This window comes from Panthera leo, chromosome B2 (genome assembly GCF_018350215.1).
Source record: "Panthera leo isolate Ple1 chromosome B2, P.leo_Ple1_pat1.1, whole genome shotgun sequence".
Taxonomy (NCBI): domain Eukaryota; kingdom Metazoa; phylum Chordata; class Mammalia; order Carnivora; family Felidae; genus Panthera; species Panthera leo.
The window spans coordinates 28,493,504-28,516,704 of NC_056683.1; the positions used below are offsets into that span (position 1 = coordinate 28,493,504).

Genomic DNA, 23,201 nt, shown 5'->3' on the forward strand with positions numbered 1-23,201 from the left:
AGTGTACATAGTGGGGGTGCTTTTTAAAATACTCCAACAACATGATCCTTTACAGATCCAAACAGAAGGTACAAATAAGAAAGCCTCCTGACCTAGTTGTAGGAGGTGAAGAAATGCTTCCAGCAAGAGAAAATGTCATGGCTAAGACTTAGCGGAGAAAAGGGGGTTAGCCAGGTGACCAGGTAGCAACAGGAGAAGTCTTCAGGAGAGAGAACAGGTGCCCTTGGGCATTGCAATAGTCTGGCAGAACTGGAATGTGAAAACAGAAAGGGGGATGACAAGAAATAAAGGTGGAGGTTTCAGATGCATTTGTTAATTTTCTTCCAGGTAAAGATTGCTATGGAAACCTGACTCAGGAGGAGAGGGGGAAGAAAAAGCATAGGAAGTTATATTTTCTGGTACAATTCTCTTTAAAGCTACCATCAAGCCCAGGCTTATGAAAAAAAAGGGGAAAAAATGAGAATTGTAATTTACCTAAAGTAGAGACACAACAGCTTTTCAAGAATAATAAAATGTTCATAATTGAACTCTATGGATTCCAAACTTTTGAACAGTCACTCAAGGACAGGGATAAAATGAACATTATAACAGATTATGACAGACAGGTGGTCTAAACAAAAATGGCAGATCTAAAGACTGCCATATGCCAACATATTGCCAACCTGGCAGGAACAGGGGCCACTGAAAGTGTTTTCTGATATCTATAACACTCTAGAATTCATAACTCTCTACTAATTCAGAAGAGATTTATCTACCTGAGTTAATTTAGGTATAGACTGTCCTAGAAAAAAAAAGATATTATGACCCCTGGAGTGTCTTTCCAAAGAGATGATGTAGAACTTGATGATGTTTTTCTGGCATTGATAAACACTGCCAGTGCAGTCTATATAAAAGTATGTGTTTGTCAAGACAAAACTTGCTTTAAGAAAACTGAACTCAATATAGTCAAATTTGCACTATGTATAAAGAAAGGCTTATAAACATTGGTACCTAAGGAAGGTGTTATATTAAGAACAAGTTCAAGGGCTCAAAATCCCTTTGAAATTCTTTTTTAGACATAAAGAGTTGATATATTATTTGAAAAAAAATCCTGCTTATATATAGTGACTCAAGTTTATTCATATTTGTTGAGCAGATAGAGCCCCCAAAAGCAGTATGATAGTTTATACTCCCATTAGCTCTATTTGATTACCACCTAGAAAATTCAAAATTATTCTGAACTAGTATTCTGGGGCTCCTAGATGCAGATTACAAACATTTCTGACAGTTCCACAAAATTTTTGGCTGCAAGGCTTTTAACACCACAAGCTGCAGCCCCGTCCTTCTAGTGTTCCCAGTAGACTTGTAAGCAGTTGATAGGTTCTTTTTCTACAGTTTTATGTTATATTTCACATTCCGGATGCTGGTTAACCTACATCCCCTCCCCTTTAACTACAACGACAAAATCAAAGAAGCAATGAATATAAAAGGAAACATTAACAATTTCCTTGGGTCTACTAGACCTTTTAAAATACACAAGGGAGAAGAGGGAAAAGATTGTTCAATACTCTCCTTAGATGTGTTTCCATGGGCTGGAGAAACTGCCGTATGCTGGGACAAGTTTTGCTGGTTTTTTTTAAACAAGCAGAGCACTTTGCGATCAGATTTTATGGACCCATACAACAACCAGGAAGGAAGCAGGCTGCTGCAGCAGCCTCTCTGAAAGAACACAACAGAAGGAGGAAGTATTTTAAAAGCTATCAAGATGAGTGTTTAATAACACACACACACAGCTCACAACAGATTACTTTTTTAAAAAGTCTTTATAATAAAATTCATGCATGATTATATACAACAATTGTCCATGAGATGATCTACCTAGTTCTCCAGACACCCTTGCCTGGGAGGCCTAGCAGCAAGATGGAACCAACATAGCTTTGGATTGAAGTCAGGGGGCTGCTTGGTCCTATCCACTTATACAGATGGGGTGCAGCAAAATGAACCCCACTACCCATTAGGTTTCTTCCATCTCAAAGAGTCTAAAACAAAATATGAGTTTATATTGGAGAAGGATTGGCCTGCTGACCTTTCTTTTATCTTTCACATCTCCTCTTTCTTCTCCTTCACTTCAACTACATTTCATATACAGGCTTTCCTGAAAGCAGTGAAAATAAATACCAAGAAAATTGACCTTCACTGCAATCATGTGACAAGCTATTTGCCACCAGTTAACAAGAGGTGGATGAGAACACGGACATGGAACAATCTCAAAAATGGGGCTATGAAAAAAGTAAATTGCAGAACAATACATATGGCACAATGGCCCTATTGCAATATTTAAATAGATGCCAGTCAATTATAAACTAAGGAGATACATAGAAAAATATAGACCTTAAGGAAGCTCACCACTTCCAGAAAAACATTCACCTGGAGAAAGGGGAGAAATGTGATCAAAGAGAAATAACAGGGGGGTTGAACTAAAAGAATTTTTGCTAAAAATAACTGATGGGAAAAAATATTGATGTTCACTGGTACAGCCAACACAGGAGCAAGGATTCTCTTGGGATGCATGTCCACCTGTCTCTCAGCCTCTCAAGCGAAAACCCATGCCAGACCCTGCACCAGAGTTGTCCAACTCTGGGGTTTACATACAGTGACATGCAAAGAAAACCTTGTTTAGACCCTAGCCCAGTGCGTGCCTTTTTCTAAACATGAACCTGGGCATATCGGTGCTTTGGTGATAACCATGTTGTTCTGCTGCTCATTCCATGCAAGATAAATTTTATCTCCCAATAGAACAGTGTCTTCTTTGCTCAAAGGCAATAGTCTTGCTGGGTTTCTCTATAGGGTGACTAACTGTCCTGTTTTGCCCAGGACTGAGGGGGTTCCAAGGTTTGGGTTTTAAATGGGTTGGTCACCCTGGTTCTCTATAGTGTTCCAGAAGACATCAACTACTGCCCAGTTCTACTAAATCCAAAGAACAGGAAATAAGCCCTTAGAACATGCACCTATGAGACTTACACATTTTTAAACCTTGCCATCTGAAGCTTTTTAGCATAAAAAAATGCCTAAACTCTTCTATAGTATCTTCTACTGAAAACAAACTAAATTCCACTTTGCTAATCCCACTTCATCAAGTCAAGGAATGAGTCAAGGAATGAATAGTTATTCATTTTCAAAGTTCTGAGACAGCTGTCGGGATTCTTCACCCTGATTATTTCATAATTCATTCACTAATGCCCACTCTGGATTCTTCCAAATTAAAAAAAAAAGCCAATGTAGATGAGAGCAAAAATAAGAAAAGGTAAAGTGGCCCAAGCCAAGAGCATTTTCCAGAAAATTTAACTCCAGTGTTAAAGCAGCTTAATATTAAAAAAAGAAAGAATGAAAAAAAAGTAAAGAATTCACAACAGCATTTGAAATCAAGCATCTGCTTGGAGAATTCAGAAGACAAAACAGCCCTGGGACTGACACCATAGAGCTTCTCTGATGTGCTGGGATGGGGTTATTCTCCAGGGAAGAGGGCCACACACGTGGGGCCTGTGTCACAGCCATTCCTAATTTTGTTTCCAATTCGTCCTTAGGATAATATACCCTAAAACATTTTGCATCTATAAGATGTATAAATTACTGCAATTCATGAAGTATAATCTGCTGTCCACGTGTATTCATTCTTAGCGGCTGATGAAATTCCATAAACTATGCTACTGACTGCACGGTGGTGGAGTTCTATGACGACAATGCCTCTAAAAAGAGTGAGGTAAATCTGTATTGTTAGGTTAAAAGAGCACTGCATAAAAGTGGTTGCAAGATGATCCTATCAGGTTTTTTTGAGCTGATGCATATGTATAGAGAAATGAAGTGTACTGGAAGAATAAGTCAAACTCTTCTTGAGGATATTTCTAGAGAGAAGGATTTGGGTTGCAGTAAAGAAGGATGATGTGCTTCATTTTTGCCTGTCTATACTGTTTACATTTTCCATAGTTAATATGTATTATGTTATTATTAAAAACTCCTTTTAAAAAGTTAAAAAAAATAACATTCCAATGCTTCATTGCTTACTAAACTGGATAAAGGCTATATATAATCTATAATCTATCTAATGCAAGGGATACAGTTTGTTGAGTGATTTAAAAAATATAGATTAGAATAAGAGTGGTATATATTTGAGAACTATCAAGTCTTTTTCTGGGCCTGAAAGTAATAGCAATTTTTTTGTAGTATGATAAAAATATCAGTTGCCAGCATCACAGTCTAAACATCTGTACTTTTCCAAAACAATCAACAAGGAAGTGATCAGGTTTACTTAAGCAAGTAAAGGCCCTGTTAAACCATATTGGCATGAGGAAGCATATAATATACAAAATAAGCAAAAACAGCCCACTGAGTCTGCAGTTATGCAATCAGTGAAATCCTGTCATCATCTTTCCTAACAGAGTTCACCAAATTGAAAAGCATCGGCTCCTCCTCTTTAGTGTTGTCATGGATAACTAACTGATAGCCAAACAAAACAAACAGGATAAGAGGGGAAATGTCACCGAGTTTCAAAAATATATCTTTAGTATTTGGATTGTTGATATTTTTTTCTTCTTTAAAGAAAAAAAGTTTTACCAATAATTTCTATAGAATGACAGACAAAAAGACAAACAAAAAATATCTTAACCAGTCATTATGAGATTGTAGAACAGACAAAAATATACTAATCAAGTGTAGCACTAATGCTTTTTGGTTCCACAAAATACCAACTGGCTTCCAGGGGCATTCAGGAAGAGAGAAAATTGGGGGACAGTGTGAGGCAGGGCAGGAAAGCCCATCATAGGGTGAGACCCAGGCCAGGGCGGGGGTGATGACCCACCCCAAAGCTGGAGGCCCCGTGGTCCAACCTCGGTCAAAGATTCTGTTCCTTTCTATTAGCAAGCATTTTCTACAAGACCAACATCACCTATGTGCATTAATACATTTCTTTTGTAGGCAGAGTCACCTCAAATTTAGATATTACTTCCCTGAGAAATAGTACAGCACTTAAGTACTTTTATCCTTCTAATTAGTGGTAAATACTGAAAGACACGTTTTCTCAGTTTTAAAGCAAGAAATAATCCACATCAAATTAAATATATCATTTAAGTAAATGTAAACACCTTCTTTGGTCAATTTTCACAGTAATTATCAAAGATGGCAGTCTACAGAAGACCCTGAAGACCATCCTTCCTTTTGGAATAAACTCATCTGTCATTTACATGGAGCTGGTTTTTTACACTCATTCTCGCTGAGATTCTCCTGAAGTGTTGAACTGAAGCCCCAGTTTCCAAGTTTCTCAAAAGAAAAAGAGGGAGTTCAATCAGCTGTTCCTGTCAAAGTCAGATGTTTAAATGAAACAAAATCACTTGTCTTGGTTTTCATTCTTGAATGGAGGAGTGGCGAATAGATCTATGATAATCTTCTGGACTGCTAACATGTTCAGGTAAATCATAGCCCCTCAGGAAATGTCCACTGTTCTGCTGAGCAAAATAATATAGTTGTCTGGCTAGTAGAGGTTCGACCTTTAAAAAGAAATTTTAAAAGATATTTTTGAAATATTCTTTTTAACATCCTATAATTGGCTTATAATTAAATAACTCAATATCTGAAGGTATGGTAAGGTTAAATCCAAAGGTAAGTGCTACACACATCAAAACATTCTGAAGAAGTAACTTTTTATTAGCCTTTACACATACTAACCTTTAAAAAGATTCTAACTCATTCTTGGTTTTAACTGAAGTTAAAGTCAAAGATGATACTTTTAAATCAATAGCCACTTAAAATTTATGTTTAAGCCTAAGCACATCAAGTAAAATGGCCAAATTAAAAGGAAGTTTGGGATGATTAATGAAGTTTGAGATAATTCAGGATAATTTAGGCCAATGAATTTTTCACCACCACAGTTTGACAGGGATGAAGGTGTAAATCCTGAACAATTTACAATTCCTGGATGACTTACATAATCTGTATATTTCTAAACCTAAAATAAAGGAAAACAAAAGGGGCAAAATCAAACAACAGCATTGCTATTATGGGGAAAGAGAGGTTAATTAACCCCAAATTCATCTTGTTTGGCTATTTGTGTGGTTCACATTCACTAAAAAAAAATTCAGCTTTCAGTATTTCCTTAATTTACAGCATCTAAGAAAACTGAATAGTTTGTCAATCAACTAAGCCATTAAATTGAGCCTTTCTGTCATTTGAGATATAGAAACTTAAGCATAATTCACATGAAATACCTAAAATAAACTAAATCCATAGTAAAAAGGAGTATGAACTCCTAGGTATACACATACCCATTTTTCTTTTCCATACCAGACAACTCCCAGAGACCCATTATTGCCTAACTCAGAGGAGAGCTAGTGCATCCAAAAACCCCTTAAACTCAGACAGATGCAGGAGTTTTCCACCAACTTTTGAAATGTTATTTATCAATCCCAAGTATATTTAGTCAGCTGTTAATAAGATATCAATTATTATATCAATAACTGGAGAGAATTCATGACAAAGCTCTAAAATATATAAAGACCATATTTTTGTTGGTTGGTTGGTTGGTTTTTGATTTTACAATCAAGAGGCCGGACTGTGTGTTTAAAATTAGTGTGCTATTTCAGTTTTCAACAAGAAACACTATCAGAACTAAAATATGACCTTAATGTTTTTATTATTTGTTATAATTTTTTTAATTGTCTGGACCCATTAATAACTCTCAAAGCTAAGTAGCAATATAAAGTTTTCGGATTCAAAAATCTTAGGTATTCAAAACTCTGTTTCCTGTGGCAAACTTATTCTAAATATGACCTATATAAACCTTTTTTCTTTTCTTTTTTATGAAAAAGATGTTTACTTGGTGCAGTTCAACCTGTTTTCAACTCTGCTAGAGAACATTGCAGTGGTCTGGTCTACTTAAACTCCTTGAAAGAGCCTCCTCCAAATAATACATGGCCTTTGGTTTCCACTAAAATAATTTCTAAAAATCCAGATATAAAATAGGATTTGGAAAACTTTTGGAGAAACTGCAAAATACATAAGTCAGTAAATAGTTTACCATTTGGGAAAACTTCTCCATCAAGTGAAGATCAGCTAGACAGCATTTTAAAAGCAATATTAAACATGGAGACTTTTAAAGGGCAACTATAACCGCCAGTCCTTTTAGATCCTTATAAAATGAAAATAGGACAATGTCTTGATCAATACACAAGATGGGACAAATAAAGCCCATGTTTGCAGGTTTGTGATTAGTAGACCTCTATGTCTGGGAAAAACAAATGGGTCTCTGGGCTGTGCTCCCTGCACCATTCACTGGGCCCTGCTTCCTCCCTCATAATTTTCCCAAGTCACTTAACATTTACTTTTCCTTTGAGACTTTCCTGAGACCCTGCCATTGATGAAAAACAGGGAAATTCAATCATTTGAATGTGACTAAATACTCACGTGAGCAGTGATGAGCTTCCTTTGCCTCTGAGGATCTGGAAACTCTTCCCCAAAGCACAGAGTTACCTGGAATCTTGGCAGGGGACGGCCATGGTGAGCAAATGCTTGTAGCTCTGGAGAAGCCCCACAATAAAAATAAATAAATAAACCTGATCAGAAACCATCACTGAACAGGACAGGTTAAAGCAGGAAGCAAAAGTTTACCATTGATCTGGAAAACTAAAATAAGAGTATTCTTTATTTCTCTAAGTGGGGTTCTTAACTTTTAGACCCCAGATACAGAATTTCATCTATATGTTCATATGTGTGCTTTTCCTGAGAGGGCTCCAGGTTTCACTTGATTCTTTAGAGGAAATATGCCCTGCAGATTAAGAACCTTGCTTTGCAGCATTGACCCAAGAGAGGGACCTTTCTGTGACTGAGGCATCACTGAAAATCTTCACATTATCTTGGAGACCAAGCACCAGTTATGGGTGTCTGTGTCCTAGTTGGCACTAAGCCTAAACTGTGGGACTTTGAGCTGACTTCTTGCCTATCTTCTGGGACAGACATTGATTTGAAATGAGAAAGGTAGTGATGAAGCACTAGGGGTCCCCACTTTTTGGATATGTATATCCTGAAGGCACCATCCCTACCCTAAGGATTCAAAACAGAGACTGAGCACTGTGGAAACAACACTTGTACAATCCCTGACATTGACCCATGTCCCTTTGCCCACATTCAAGATGATTCTTATGCCTCTTGTGGCTCCTATTCTTTCCTTTCCGCTAAAGTTAAATGTCACCTCCACAAAAGAAAACACACTTACACGGTTGCTGCAACAACTTCTGCAGAACAGTGTGCGCATGCATCTTGATCAGATATGCACCCTCGGGCTTTGCCTTTTGGGGCTGTCCCTAGTAGTTTGCAAATCCTGAATGGGTAGATATCAAAGATCTCCACTGTTCTCTTCAACTGAAGAAAAGTTTCTAACTAACTCACTGGACTGTTTGACTTCCTGCTTTTTTTTTTCTTCTTCCAGAATTCAAATCAAACCTAACTGACTTAGTCAGAATGTGTAAAAGGCATTCACACTACTGAGGTCTGAGACTACACCTACACAAGCTAATCAGAGTGGCGAGTTGGCACAATTCTCCGAAAAAGTCGTGCCTCAAGTGCTTGATAACATGAGAACATTCTGTGGGAATCCTTGATTATGCAGAAGCTGGTCTACATAGCTGCAGTTTTTAAGTTCACAGGTTCTTCCTTGAACTTCAGTGAATACTTCAAGATAGGAGGTTGCAGTGAGCAAAAAGCACAGCCCTTAGTTACAGATGAAGAAAAAACAATTCTTGCTCACAGATAAGTATTAAATTCTAGGCAAGTGAATTCACAGCTTGAGGATGTTCATAGCTGGTCGAATATGCTTTCCTTCTTCTTGACTATAGAATGGGAGGATTCTACCTTCCTAAAACATACAAGATGAGAGAAACTCACAGAAGCAAGTGTCATTCCTCTGGGACACCTTAACTAAAGCCCTAGTTCTGTGGCATCTTCTGAATTGAAAGAGACCAAGATTCACAGTCTTGGTGAGGATATCTATGAGGAGATCCAACCCCATAAGGGCTCTTTCAGACTTCACTGCAGATATAAGAAGTACAGACAAGATGACCCTTTGTGGTTCTTGACTCTTCCTTGGGTGCCCACCATGATTACCACAGGGGACCCCAGGATGGACAAAACAGTCACAGTGCAGGCTTGGAGCCAGTTCTGCAGCTCATAGAGAGGAAGAGGTGTTCAGGCCCACATGCTTTTCTCACCTTGGTGCTGCCTCGGGGAACCAGAAACTCAGTTCTCCCTCTTCCTCTTGTCACACATCTTAGTCAAGGGTTAGTCATATAGAGACATATTTTTCTTGGGGCACTAAAGAGAATTTGATGAGCCTACACAAATTTGGGCAACTTAGACCCAAAAGGCTAAGCAAATGTCAATGGTGTCAAAGCACATAGATGCTTTATATTTTTATTTTAAATGAATTGAATCAAGAAGCACATTCAGGGAAAGTAAAGTCACATGAAAATCCAAAGACATAGGGTATTTCTGAAGGGGTACTTATAAAAGAATAACTTAAGGATAAGATACAGAAAAAGGTGGAAGGGAGCTAATGGAACACCTTTCTCCCTCCAAAGGAGGCATCATCCATATAGATAGCTGAATGAACACTCTGGATGAAACTTCAACAATAATTTCACAAAAGTGGTTTCACAAAAGCCAGCCTACGGCTAATTTAACTGTTATGAAATCAAACCTAGAAAAACAAAACTTACTGGTTTTAGAAAATATGTTTTGAAACATGCATATCATAGAGATAACTCAAATCCTAACTCAAATCCTAATTTGAGATATCTCAAATTATGAGATAACTCATAATTTCCCTTTTGCAAAATCAGTTCTACATACTCTATCCTTGGTCCCACCTGCTGGAGGGCATCTGCATAGGGGTAACACATCTCAGAACCAAGAACATTAACAATACACTTCTAACCTTTATGACTTTCCTAGGAATCTTAAAAAAGCTGACACATTAGCAGACATGCTTGCTGAGATCATACTACCAATAAAGTGTGAACTTTATTAGTCAGTGACAATTGGTTGAAGACCAGAATTTTAAGATATCAGCCTGAACCACAATGCCCTTGAGCAATCTCCCTCCTCCTCACACCCCTCTGCTGATGGAGAGGAGCAGGTGGTAGAGGCAGAGGTGAGAGATGAACAAACAGGAAATCTATTTTCAGATCATGCTGGCTGGGCTCAGGGGTTAATAGAAGGAAGACCTCTGTCTGGTGTGGGAGTGACCTTCTGTTTGAACCACTGTGGCAGGCACACTGTCACCCCCTCTATTCTGTCTCTTAGGCTCACAGGTGTGGGATGCTCTATTCTAACAGATAATTTGGTGTATTACCTGCTAAAAATTGCTGTGTGTCAAAGAGCTTGCAGGTCTGGTCCCTCTCCAACTTGTTGGGCCGGTCACTGCACAGTGCCAGGGGCCCATCCCAGTAGATTCTGCTCTGGCATAGTCTTTTGGCATAAAGCCCATCAGGGGCCATCCACAGGACCACACCTCTTTCCAGGTGACTCAGAAGTTTCTCAATGTTTTTCCTCTGGCCATTGTCCTCTGGGTAGGGGAAAAGGACCTGGTCCAGGTTAGTGGCGTCATAGGTATGCCCATGGGAGATCCGACACCCTTCAGGGCTAGATGTGGTTAGCTCTTTCACCAGGATCTCTCGGTAGTACAAACAGATGTGGAGTCGACAGTCTGTAAAAATAGAGATTTCAAAGTCAGTGCTAAGGGACCAAGGAACATTGGATACCCACCAGGATGCCAAACTACTCAACCAGAACATGTTTATTTGATATTCCATAAAAAGTAGAAAGATCCATAGTGAAGGAAGTGTAGGAAATGTTACATGCCCTCATCTCCCTCCTGGAGTCACGGATAGTGACCAATATTAAAGAAATCCTGCAAAAATCTATTTAATGTTATTGAACTCAGAATTTTCCAAATTTATGTGACCATAGATATTTTTGTGGAGAGGGAGCACCCCTTACATTAGTTTTCTGCACCATATGTTTGACTTGTATTAGAGAGCATCACTCTTACGAACTTTCTATGTCATTGTTTTCATGATGATGATAGTGGTCATGACAATTATGTCTAAAATACGAAGTCATGTGCCACTGAACAAAAATTCCTCTTTAAGCATGGTGATAAGTTTTGATTTTGGAGGAAGTAAACCCTAAGTTAAATTTCTACTACCAAAAAGAATATAATGATGTTTCAAAAATAAACAAATATTTTACATCTGAAACTGTCCTAAAATATCAATATGATGTCACTTACATAAAAATACATATATACACACATATACATATATGTATGTTTAAGTTTCAGGAAGTATAATGGGAATGATTTTTTTTTCCATTTTTGCTTTCCTGATTGTCAAGTTAGTTTTTATGCTATATGTGTACGACTTGTATAATAAAATTAATTCATGTGGAAAGAAAAGAATCAATAAGAACAATGTTCAAAGGCTAAAGTCCCACTAGGCTTTCAAAATCTCCCTTGAAAATAACTGCTTTCTAAAACATTAAACAAGATGAGTTCACTTACGAAATTTTTTGGATTTCAGAACCTTCTTCTGAAGGTTTCACAAACTGGAAGGACCAAGCTAGGTTTGCAAAGGGCCCCTTAACTGAAATGCAAAAGGGCTTTATGGAAAGGCAACAGTTACCCACCCATAACTGTATGGGATTTCAAATGAATGGGAATTGCAGTTGTCCAACAAATGTGCTCAAGGTTGATAATCTGTATAACGCATACCAAAAAAAGAAAAAAAAATCCACAAAACCCTCTTATTCCTCAATGGCAGGTTTTGAGACTTAAACAACCCACATCACTGTGTCAATTCTCCACTTCAATTTCTGCTGCTGTAAACACACTAGGTGAGAGTGAGCTCAGACAGCGTACCTGAGGATCACTGATGACAGTGAGTGTTGGCCATTTGAGTTGACTTTCAGGGCAGGTTTCATTTCATTTAATGTCATCAGAAATCACAAGTTCCCAGTGATATAAATAGCTGTTTATTTCCTACTTTTCAGGCACCCACACAAGTCTTAGGTGCCGAAGAGAAGGGTTAGAAAGTTTCTAAAAACAGACACAACTCTTTCTTTTCAGTAACATCTCCCCTCCATCATTTAGGAGCATCTAAGAAGAAAGGCAGTAAGCCTCATTTGGAACTTCAGAACTGAAAAGAAATAAATGGTTAACCTGGAAGTGAGAAAGGTGCCCACAACTCCCTGAAACCTTGAGAATTTATATTTTCTATATCTGATTTTTAAAAAGCCTTAGGGGCAGGTGAGAATTCTGAAGCTTAAATTATTTATTTTTAATATAATTACAAGTCCCATTTTAAAACAATCCAAATGTTATCTAAAATATAAATACACACATACCACATATGTTTAGTAAGCTTTGAGGTGACTTCCTTAAAATAGGCAACATCTCTGAACTGCAGGGAAATGAAACTTTAAAAATCAGATCTAATCCAAATTTTTTGTAGGATATGTCAAATTTCAGAGGAAGATCTCAATGCCAAAGAGGATGACCTATTTGCAGCTAAACCTGGAAGGATGATCAGCTTTTCAAAATGAGAAGTCCTTGTGTATTTTTCTAAGAAATTATACTACATTGTGAGAATGTTGGCTGAAGAGGGGCCCTTAGTATGTAAAGCTGAGGTGTTTGCATATTTCTGGAAATTCAGATAGATGTCAAATGGAGACCTTAAAATGACTCAATTCAAGCCAGCATTTAGAATTGGCATCAGAATAGCAAGCTGGTTTCTTAGTGCGAAGTTTTCTAATGATGTTCCTCATTCACACAAGTTGGGAGTCAGATGTGTATACACCCACTTGAGGCCCCAGATGGAAGAAAGCCAGTGTCCATGGGCTGTACTCAGGGACACCCCCCCCCAATCAAATCTACCCCAAAGTGAGGGTGGAGTCACAGCAGAAGCCAGCCTCCTGGGGGTGTCTCTAGAACAGAACGCTGCACTCACCTGAGAGCGCCAAGGCTTCAGCAGACCTTATGCTTGGCTCTATGGGGATTCCGGGGGCCTGGGACTCAGGCGGGGCACAAGCATAAAAGGTTCCTGTCACCTGGCAACCTGCATTTGTAAATAAGAATCAGATCATGTCTAAACAGAATCTGTCCGACGCATTGGAAGGTCTCCTCTCCCTGGGATATGGCCACTCAGCCCCTGAGGGGTGCACCAACCCTGGGAGGGATGGGCCAAGGGCCCTCTAGAACTGACCACTGGCATTCTCAAGGAACTAAGACAAGATGAGGTCCAATCAGAAAAAACAAGACTGAAAGGGGAAGGAGCCTTTCACAGCTTTGGAAGGAAACTTGGAACAATCCCTCTGTTATTTTTTCTTTCTTTTTTTTTTTAAGTTAGTTAACACCTTTGTCACCTCACATAATTGCCATTGTGTGTGTGTGTGCGTGTGTGTGCGTGTGTTGTATACTGGGAACATTCCAGATCTACTCTTTTAGGTGCTTTCAGTAGAATAGAGTATTGTTAACTATAGCCATGTTGTACTTTAGATCTCCAGGACTTATTTATCTTATAATTGGAAGTCTGTACCCTTTGACCAACATCCCTCCATAATTACCCTGATAAACAAGGTAACCTAGGCTCAGAAAGATTTATTCCTGTTCACGTAGCAAGTTCACAGTAGAGTCGTGAGCTCAGGTCTACCTGAGCTCTGATGCCAAAGAGCCCAATTAAAAACTTCCAAGTTTGTTTAGTTCACACTTATTTAGTTTCTATTTCTGGGTTCAGGAGAAAATTGAACCATGTCTCTTGGCAGTCTGGGAGCTTTGGGTCACACTAAACATTAATAGAGAAACAATATGTAATAGAACCTAATTTTGTTGGCACTTCACTTAATGTCACCTATGCTTCAAAATATATCTACCTATTCCATATTTTTGTATAGTTTGAGGCATTGCCTTGTTAATAAAGTTCTTAGTTCAATAGAGCCTGATGCACTAGCCATAGGTCTGAATTTCAGAAATGAGTTAGCTAACTCCTCCACTGTGGTATGGAAAACAACCTTTGTTGCAAATCACTCTTGAAAAGCTAATAAAATCAAATTCTGAGCTTTTTTGTAAACATGCCACTCAATGCAAATTTTAAATGATGGTAAACCTAAACATGATTAGAAAAACAGATTAAATTGTGAAGGACCAAATATTCCTAGAACATAGAGAAGGACTTGAGTGTTTACCTGTCTCAGGATTTCTATTTAAATAACTAACTCAAAAGTCCTAAAAGCTTGTGTTTTGCTGTATTCAATCTACTGTGTGAAGTTTTCTCTGCTCTTAGTGATTAGTGCTTCCACTGAGAGTTCTCATTTTGATGTCTGGGGAGCTCCTACGGGCATGGGACCACATCTAATCCAGAGTGAGCAAAGTTCTTTGGGCCCTAATACCAGCACTAGTCACCTCCTGGAGACCATTTTATTTTTGTAGTATTTATTCATTACATTCTTACTATCACCTTTAATCCCAAGAACAACTATAATGGATGCACTATTGTTTTTTTTTTTTTAAGTAAACTCTACCCCCAGTGTGGGGCTTGAACTCATGACCCCAAGATCAAGAGTCTCCTGCTCTACCAATTGAGCCAGCTGAGTGTTCCATGGGCACACTATTGGTTAAGAGAAATATACCAGCTCAATAATCTCCTGGTATCCCTATAGAGGGAGTGCTTGGGCACAGCTATAGTATGGAAGAAACAGACCAGTGAGATTATGTGGCCCTGTCAACATTAAGGGACAATCCAGGAGGGAAGACTAACAAAATCTATTACTTTTTACCAAGGACTGTTTCAGGGAGGATGAAAAATGTTACCCTAACCAACAGATAATTTAAAAACTACAGCCAACCAGTTTGATATCTGATATCTCCTGTCTTAAATGAAAGGCTGGCCTTTGGGGTTAGATCTGAAATTAAACCCCAGCCCCTCACTTTCACTGGATAACTTTGGGCATTACTTATATTATGTGTGTCTGTCTCAAAAATGTGGGGCAGTTTTTAACTGCCTGGGATGGATCTTTGTGATGTTTAAATAAGATCTCACGTAAGGCAGTTCCCAGCACAGATCCTGGTGCAAGCAGGCCTTGGATTCCTTCCCCTGAGGGCCTTACCATCCTGCAGGAGAGAGAAAACCCTCTCTCCACTGCACGTGAGGTCTTTCCTAGCAGCTCTGAGAAGGGGAAAGAACTGGGGTACTGCTCAGAAGGACAGATCAGGAGAGAACAGGGTTCTTTGGCCCAGATTGTTCCACTGGGTCAGCCACAGGCATAGGAACCAGTCCAGCACACTCCTTACCATTTTCACAAGCTGGGCCTTGCCAGTGGTGGCTGCGGGGTCCAAACGTTACAGGACATTGATATGGGATTTCTGGGTGAGGCTGATCAGGGACGTACTCCCTCCAGCTTCGGTCATGGGGTGGCATCATGTAGTTATGAACCTGCTAAAGGAACATGAGGGAGAAGCTGAGATGAAAAGCAACCAGCTCGGCAAAGATCAGTTGGTTGGTTCTGGGAAAGAGCAGCAGATTCTTTTATATTCAAACTCCTCACAGAATCTCTTATTTGGCTGACAGCCAAATAATTTTATCATCTCAAAAGACTTTGGAGTGAATAGCTCATCACACTAGGTGGAAAGTAGCCATAAAGAATTAAAAAGCACAATGAAGACAGTGTTATAAAGTAATAACTTATGTAAAGCTTCATCATATGGTTAAACCTGGCACCAAAAGTACTGCAGGGAAATTTCCCTTCTTTTACCCACCAGAGTGAATAAAACAGAGCTGCAATTCACATCAGAAAAGTCTGAAGAGATCAGCTGCCCTGTGGTTTCACATGATAAAGCATTGCTTCCAAAAGTTTCATCTTCCACAACAGATCTGTTTCCCAGATTTCAGAATCAGTAGAAGTCTCTACCAACAGGCAGATACACCCACCTCTCCTGTCCTTAAGACCAACACTAATAGTAACACCAGGTGGAAAGTGAGATATTCATCCAGTGATTGGGAATTTGGTTTGGCTAATTGACTAATAGCAAAAACAAAGTGCTGCTGTTTTTGTTTGTGTATTTTTCCTGCTATGTGGGATTAGCTTGCTCACATGGCCTCACCCAGACCCAGCCTCCCCTTCTAGAATCCCTGCATTCTCCACCATACCTGAGCTGGGAGTGAGGTATAAGGAGCTGTCATGGTGTAGGGGTGGCTCACGGTCATCTGTGGGTCCTCCAGGGTGAGCTGCTTTGCTCCTATGTATTTGAGCAAAAGACAAATGGCAAAGTGTGAAAAAAGGAACTATCATAACTAAAAGTGAAATATTAGAAAAATACCCAAGAGTTTAATTCCTAGAATGCATAACAGTGTTGACAAATAAGGCATTTTTTTCCAGCAATTACCATGGGCAATTACTTGTTCTGTCCATTAAACTGGTTTCTACAAGGTCTGACTTATGTAGGAAAGGTAGAGAAGGAGATGAAATACTGTGTGTGAATGCACCTTGTCACATAAAGAGCCCCACCAGCAAGATGTTCCATAAGTGAAGTAATTTGTATGGCTAGTTTAAAATGCATATTTTTGGGTTCTACTCTGACACACTGGTCAGAAACTTGGGAAGAGAAGTTATGAATTTCAATAAGCATCCCAGCTGACCACAGAACACTCTAAAAGTTGATATTTTTTACTTAAAATAGTAACAATATACAGATATATGTATGCTTCCTTTCTACAAAATGGTTAACCATGAAACACTGATAAGTAAAGATAAAGCTTCAAACAAGTTTTCCATTTTTTGTTTGAAAAATTTGGCCTATATCTTACATCGATAGAACTAACTGAAAAATATGCACACACAGATGAACACACATGCATATATATACACCCACAGGTATAGAGTTGGAATCTGAGAAATATCCTAACCAATACCACAAGAATTTCAATTTATGGCCCTGAGGACTTGGCAAAGAGCCTGCCGGGGTTGAGCATGAGGCAGAAAGCAGGCAGGCTATTTGAAATATAATAGACAAATCAATCCTCAGAATGAAATTAAGGCATTACAAGTGTCTGGTTGTCTATATTCTGTGACCCCAATCCAGGAAGTCCCACCTTTTTTTGCACCCTCAGGAACAATCCTGTATACTTTGTAGGGGTCTGAGATGTCCAGCTGGCTTCTCTCAACCAGTTCCTCAAAGTCATTGCTCTTGTTCAAAGCACATCGTAAACGTGTCTTCCAGGTAGGAGGGTCTGGCTTATCTATGCCTTCTCGGAACTTTCCTTTAAATAGTGCCCAAGCCTTGTAGGAAAGAAGAGATTAAAAAGTTAAAATACAAGTCTTAAAAAAAAAATAACCTGAGAATTGTATTTCTAAAGGAAAGAATGATGCTTAGGTGCCTTAGATTTACACTTTTGCTCAAAACATGGGACAAAAAGACACCTGGTGTACTCTAGGCATAATACTTTTCACCTTGGACTCTATCATTGCTGACTTCAAGACAAGTGGTTTGAACATTCTCTAGGTATTTATAAAAGGTAGGTGAGATGTGGAGGATCACTGGAAAGGGGCCCTTATCAGCCCATCCTCTCAGTATCTGAAGTGAGTTACACTGGAACTAGGGGCAGAGTTGTGGGGTCAGCTGCTACCCATAGAGTATGTCTGAACGGTCAATCTGAGGTATTCTGAGAGCAAATTCCTGAGGAAGTCCCCTTTGCGTGTTCTGCCTGCAGGTGGTGGGGCTGGGCCCTAATGCACACTTCACTGGGTAAATTGCTCTAGGGGAAAACAATCATCACCACACACACACACACAGACAGAGAGAGAGAGAGAGAGAGAGAACTAGAGAAATATGTCTATGTCCATGTCTATGGAGAGAGGCTTGAAAAGAGGGAGTCAGAGACAGAGAGCAAGAAACACACGGAAGGACCAAAGAGAGTTAAAAGATAGAGACAGCACCAGAGACATTGAACTAAAGAAAAAAAAAAAAAATCCAGAAAGGTCTCCATAGAAAAACAGTGAAACAGAAAAAGACAGATAGACATACTGAGAGGGACAGGAAAAGAGAGGCAGACTCAAGCACATCTAAGGGTGTTCACAGAAAAGACACAAGAAGACAAAGAGAGACACATGCTGACCAAAGAAGGCAAGGAGGTATCCAGAGGTACAAAAAGAGAAAATCACAGAAATGCAACCAAGAAACTCAAGTCAGAGTCCTTGGACTGCTGCTCTCCCCGGACTGAGCCTCCAGACATTTATTTCCCTGCTGCTGGAGCCATCTGACTCTCTGTCTACTGCTCATGCCACACGCTCAGGATTGGGACCTAGTCCCCCATTTCTAAAAACACTACAAAGGTTGAAATCTCTCTCCTCTCAAGCCTTCTGCCAATTGACTGCCACCTGATGCTCCCGGACCGCCCGCCCCGCGGGTCTCATTCCATCCCGTCCTTCCCACGAGGTCCCCTTTCCTCTGAGAACCGTCAGGAGCCTACAGGGTTCGCCATGGAGTCTGGGTTAGGGACCCACCAGGCTCCTGGGGCCTTCCCTCCACCTCCACCCGGGGCTTCCCTCGTGCTAGTAACCTTGAAGAGGGCGGCGTCCTCCTCGCGGTTGTAGTCTTGCTTGCCCGCGTGCTTCCAGGGGATGCGGAAGATGCTTTTCTCCTCGTTCTCCCACACCAGCCCTGGGTACTTGCCGCTGTCGATCTGGTCAATCAGCCACTGGCGGAGTTTCCCGTTACCGCAGCTCACCGAGCTCATGCCGAACTCTCCGCCTCGGCCGCTGCCCTCCAGGTTCATGCCCAGCGCGCCTAATGTCGCCCTCACGCGCCTAGGATCCGCCTCCTGCTCTAGCTCTGCGCTACAGAGAAGAGGGCCGGCCTTTAGCCACCGTGGAACAGCGCTCTGAGCACCCTTCTCAAACCCCTCTGGCATTGACCACGAGGCACTGGAGTCTCTGAGGCAGCTAAGAGCGCTCTATAAAAGTCGGTGTTGCCAAAGGCCCCTGAGAGAAGACACCCTGTCTCATCCCTTGGCGCGTCCGGTATTGCCGCCCCTCCAGCGTGCCCCCGGCGTAGTCCATCCTCCTTCCCCACCTTCTGGACTCTCCATTCTTGTTACACATCCCACAAGCCAAACGCTGCCCAGGCAACACAACTCTAGCCTTTGTGCACATTGCAAAATCCAGCCGCCACCAATCTTTGGCAGCGTTTGCTTGCTCACTCTTAGTTCCTGCTCGTCTTTACCCATTCCCAAACCGTTGCCAGTCCATTCCTCCCTTCATTTTCAGTTACCACTCTTGCCCACTCTCCCATTCACATTCCCTTGGTGGCCCCCGAGCGCCACGGATCTCGCACGTGGGAACGTCTGCTGTTTGGACGTTCTAGGTGCTCAGTACCAGTTAACTCTTGCCTGGGCCTTCTCTTCCAGTACCTGCGCTCTGCCTCAAGAGTATCCCTGAGCCCTCTGCAGCTAGCAAGGATTAGTGGGCCCTGGGAGCAACACGCGGCTGAGACCCGGGTCACGACGAGGCGAGCGGCGCACCCTAGTAGATGAAGATTCTGGCGCGCAGAGCATCAGCAGGACCCCGGAGGCCAGCAAGCGAGAGCGGAGGCGGGGAGGGTGCCGGGAGGGTTCTCAGAGGGCATGGGGTTGTGGCAGCAGAGCATAGGGCCCTAAGTGGCCCAAATTTGGATCTCCTCCTCCACCACCACCAGCCGGGGAAAAATGCGCGGGAGGCCACCGTGAGTTTGGGCCCTTCAGGGCCACAGGATAAAGAGTCTGAGATTGAAGTCTTGGGAGTAAGGGGATGTCCCCTCTCAGGGAAAGCCTGTAGTCCTACGTGGGTCCTTTCGATGGTCCCGCCTCGGGCACTCCTGGGGCCCTGCCAGTCTCTTTATCCTATCCCATCCAGCGCGTGGCCTCTCCCGGGCTTGGGCGGAGCCGGCCCACAGAGTGGTGAGGGCAATGCTTGGGCATTGCACCGTCTGGCCCTCCACGGAGCTCCCACAGAGGCCCCGGGGCCCAGAGCAGAAGAGGTGAGAATCGGAGCTCCCACAAGGGGTATGCTCCCTCCCTCCTCCTAAGCTGGGTTTCCCTGCATTGCCCTCGATATGAACCCCGGGACCTCTAGTCTCGCGTTCCCGGTTCTCTGTAGTGCCAGCCTCACATCCGTGCTCTTGCCCGACCCCAAGCCTTACCTCGCCCCAAACTCGTAGCTGAGGGCAGCAGTGGGTCCCAAGTTCAACTGTTGAAACTAAGTATCGGAGATGGGAAAGAGGAACTTTATAAAGCTTAAAAGCCCCGCTGGGGAGGAGCCTGGGGCGGGGCTGCGCGCGTACCAATGCGCCTGCCGGGTTGGGGCGAAGGGGGCGCTGTGAGTGAAGACTGGGGCCCCGCGGGAGAGTCCCAGGGCCAAGGATAGAAGGAGTGTGTGTTGGAGGGTTTGCTGCCGCCGCCGCCGCCAGGCTGGAGGCTCTCGCGCTGGCTGCGACCCTCGTCGCGCTGTGAGCGGAGAGCGCAACTCGAGTCGGGCGTTCCCAGCCTGGGGGACTCTCACTTGGGGCGGTTTCCCACAAAGGGCAAGGCACTAAAATGGGGACCCCGCCTCAGCGCCAGGTCCTGCGGAAGGCCGATTAATGATAACTAATAACAGCTAAACGAGGGCGATGTGGTTAGGGAGGGAAGTTGAGGGGGACGTGTAGGAGCGGGAATCTGGTGTGACGGGGACTTCACCTGCAGAGTATGTAACCAAAAACGTAGGAATTGTCCACATTGTAGAATGGAGGGTGGGTGGGAGGCACCCTTGGCATCGCAGCTATTGCTGACAGCCCTGCCCTCCTAGGTGTTTAGAGAACATCCTACTCATTAAAAAGAAAAAGAAGAAAAACATGGTTCAGATACTTTGAACAATAAACTGTGGCTCAAATACTATCTACATGTTTGAAATGCTTACAGACTTTTGTATCTATTAAATTGCCTTGAGGTGACTCAGACAGACAATGCATAGACCCCAAAGTCAATTATGGCAACATGAATGAGTTGGGGGAGGAGTCTTGAAGTATCCAAATACTTAATTGCCTCTGGACTTCAGTTCACCTTAAAATGGCATAGTTTTAACCTCAATCTGGTAGGAAGCAAATTTCTAGTGGGTTATAAATGTCCAGAAAAGGAATATTTAAATCGAACTGTGATAATACTTAATTTTCCAAGATATCCTTAATGTTAAAATTAAACTCCCTGTGCACCTGCCCACTAAGCTTTCACCAGAGCATCTTGGATGCTTCCACATGTTTATGTACTTAGCAATTTCAGGTAAACCGTCAGATCACTGGTTTCTATATGATTTTAGACCACCACCACCCTAGGTCAACTTGCAACTTTTGAAAAGCTTTTGATTTCACTTACTTCTCAGTTTTTCTCTTTTCAACTTATATATATGGTCAATGTCTCCTACTCAATGATAAAGCTAAGTTTAGTCTAGAGCAAAACAGGCAGTGAGACACAGATTCAGTATGCTTTTCCTACAACTAAAAGACTTTCTCAGAAATTAACAGGATGCCACATTTTTATTCACCCAAGCAATTTTCCATTATCAGAGTCTATGTAATAAACAACAAAGTTGTGTTCAAAGAAAATTCTAGTCACAACCTGTTTTTCTTCCTTTCTTCTCCTTTCACTGATTCATTCAACAAAATACTTTCTTGAGCACATGCTACCTATCAGAGACTGTGGTAGGCACTTAGGATACTTACGTGAACAAAGCAAATAAAAGGTCACTGCCTTCATGTTGCATTACATTTTAATCAATGGGTTACTTTTTCTTAAAGTGTTCTCAAACAATAGACAGAAAGAGATTGCTAAGAATAATGGCAAATGAGCTTTTTGCATTTTTCTACACGTGTCCTCTGTGCCAGGTTTAGAAGTGCAAAACAATAGTCACTGCATGATACTTTCTGAAACTTCACATCTACCTTGCTGTAAAATGTGATTGCTAATCTTCAACGCCATCTTCTGGTTTACTCATTTGTCATATTGATCTGCTATTTTTTTTTATGATGAGAATACAAAGAATATATGTTAAACACTAAAACTCTTGATGTCCTCATTACCCCTGGGGAAGGGAAGGGAGTGAACAGGTAGAAGTTGCCAGTTACTCACCAAAGGCTTACCTCTTAGTCATAGTTGAAACAAAAATGACAAAAGTTTTTAAAGTTGAGCAACCCCACCCCCCCATACTACTTGAGAAAATCAAAGGATTCTTTGATAAAAGACTAGACATTTATTTTCAAAAGTCACAACTTGTTAAAAAGTGAAAACAAATAGGAAATCAGTTATTTGAGTGTCTATCCAAAACAAAGGCTGATCATTATACTCTGTGAGGAGGTTATTTCAGTGAGTTGTCCAGAAGTTTAAATGGAGCCCAATCTGAGTTAAGCATTGCAATTTGCAATTTATAACATCATAGAGTGTAAGAAAAGTTGAATTTACTTAAATTCAATGTGGTAACAAATCAATCTTTTAAAACTACACATTCATATACAAGAAAAATATTTTGTAAAACCCATACTAGGCACAAAAAATAAATTATTGAAGTCTTGTTTTTGATAAACCTATTTTCTTACTAATTCATTTTTTAAAAGAGGTGACATTATAATTTGTTAAAAACAAAGCAACTATATCCTTGAAAAAGTTTAAAGGGCATTTATAATTATTTGTAAAAATCAGGAAAATAATAAAATCTTTTGTTGTTATGATGTAGGATCATTAGGATAAATATCTCCTCTTTGGCAATATGTGTATGCAATGTCAAGTATTACCATTAGCTATGCATCTTGTGGTGCAGTATTATTATACTATTATTGTATTATTATATAAATAGTAATACTATATATTAGTATTATATGTATCATAGGTAATACTAATGATATTATATAATAGTATAACATGTACTAGTATAGTAATATACAGTATACTGTAGTGATATAGTAATATGCACTACAGCACTACTATAGTAATATAATGTACTATAGTAATATAATGTAGTATTATAGTATTACATTATATAATATTATAGCACAATTATTGTATGGTACTATTAATAATTAAATGCTCGAGTATGGGGGTCTACTAGATCTGATTCAAATCCATGAGGTC

The 23,201-nt window shown here is 40.8% G+C and overlaps 1 protein-coding gene across 5 annotated transcripts; it reads right to left on the minus strand.

Annotated features, from left to right (window-relative positions):
• Positions 1-518: 518 nt before the first annotated feature.
• Positions 519-20,300, minus strand: IRF4 (interferon regulatory factor 4). 5 transcript variants are annotated; one of them, XR_006202505.1, is made up of 10 exons: positions 20,246-20,286; positions 18,630-18,901; positions 17,163-17,349; positions 16,221-16,309; positions 15,365-15,509; positions 13,026-13,133; positions 10,373-10,726; positions 7,432-7,544; positions 5,118-5,519; positions 519-1,698 (listed from the first exon to the last, which is right to left on the minus strand). XR_006202505.1 is itself a non-coding variant. In XM_042938098.1 (9 exons), exons 2-9 carry the CDS (start codon positions 18,843-18,845, stop codon positions 5,376-5,378), a joined length of 1,356 nt encoding a protein of 451 aa, XP_042794032.1. In that variant the 5' UTR covers positions 18,846-18,906; positions 20,246-20,300; the 3' UTR covers positions 1,719-5,375. The 5 variants fall into 5 exon arrangements, 4 of the variants coding, with proteins under 4 accessions (XP_042794034.1, XP_042794032.1, XP_042794033.1 ...); XM_042938098.1 differs by lacking the exon at positions 519-1,698 and having other exon boundaries at positions 1,719-5,519; positions 18,630-18,906; positions 20,246-20,300; XM_042938099.1 differs by lacking the exon at positions 519-1,698 and having other exon boundaries at positions 1,719-5,519; positions 15,365-15,506.
• Between the last annotated feature and the right edge of the window lie 2,901 nt (positions 20,301-23,201).

What these genes read in the sequence shown, in the direction of transcription:
- IRF4 (XM_042938098.1), bottom strand. Translation starts at nt 18,845, where the DNA reads ATGAACCTGGAGGGCAGCGGCCGAGGCGGAGAGTTCGGCATGAGCTCG. An exon ending in AGGCCCAGCTTGTGAAAATG is followed by an intron (nt 13,134 to 15,364) that starts GTAAGGAGTGTG and finishes TTACAAATGCAG; the next exon opens with GTTGCCAGGTGACAGGAACC. An exon ending in GGAAGCTCATCACTGCTCAC is followed by an intron (nt 5,520 to 7,431) that starts GTGAGTATTTAG and finishes TTCTTTTTAAAG; the next exon opens with GTCGAACCTCTACTAGCCAG.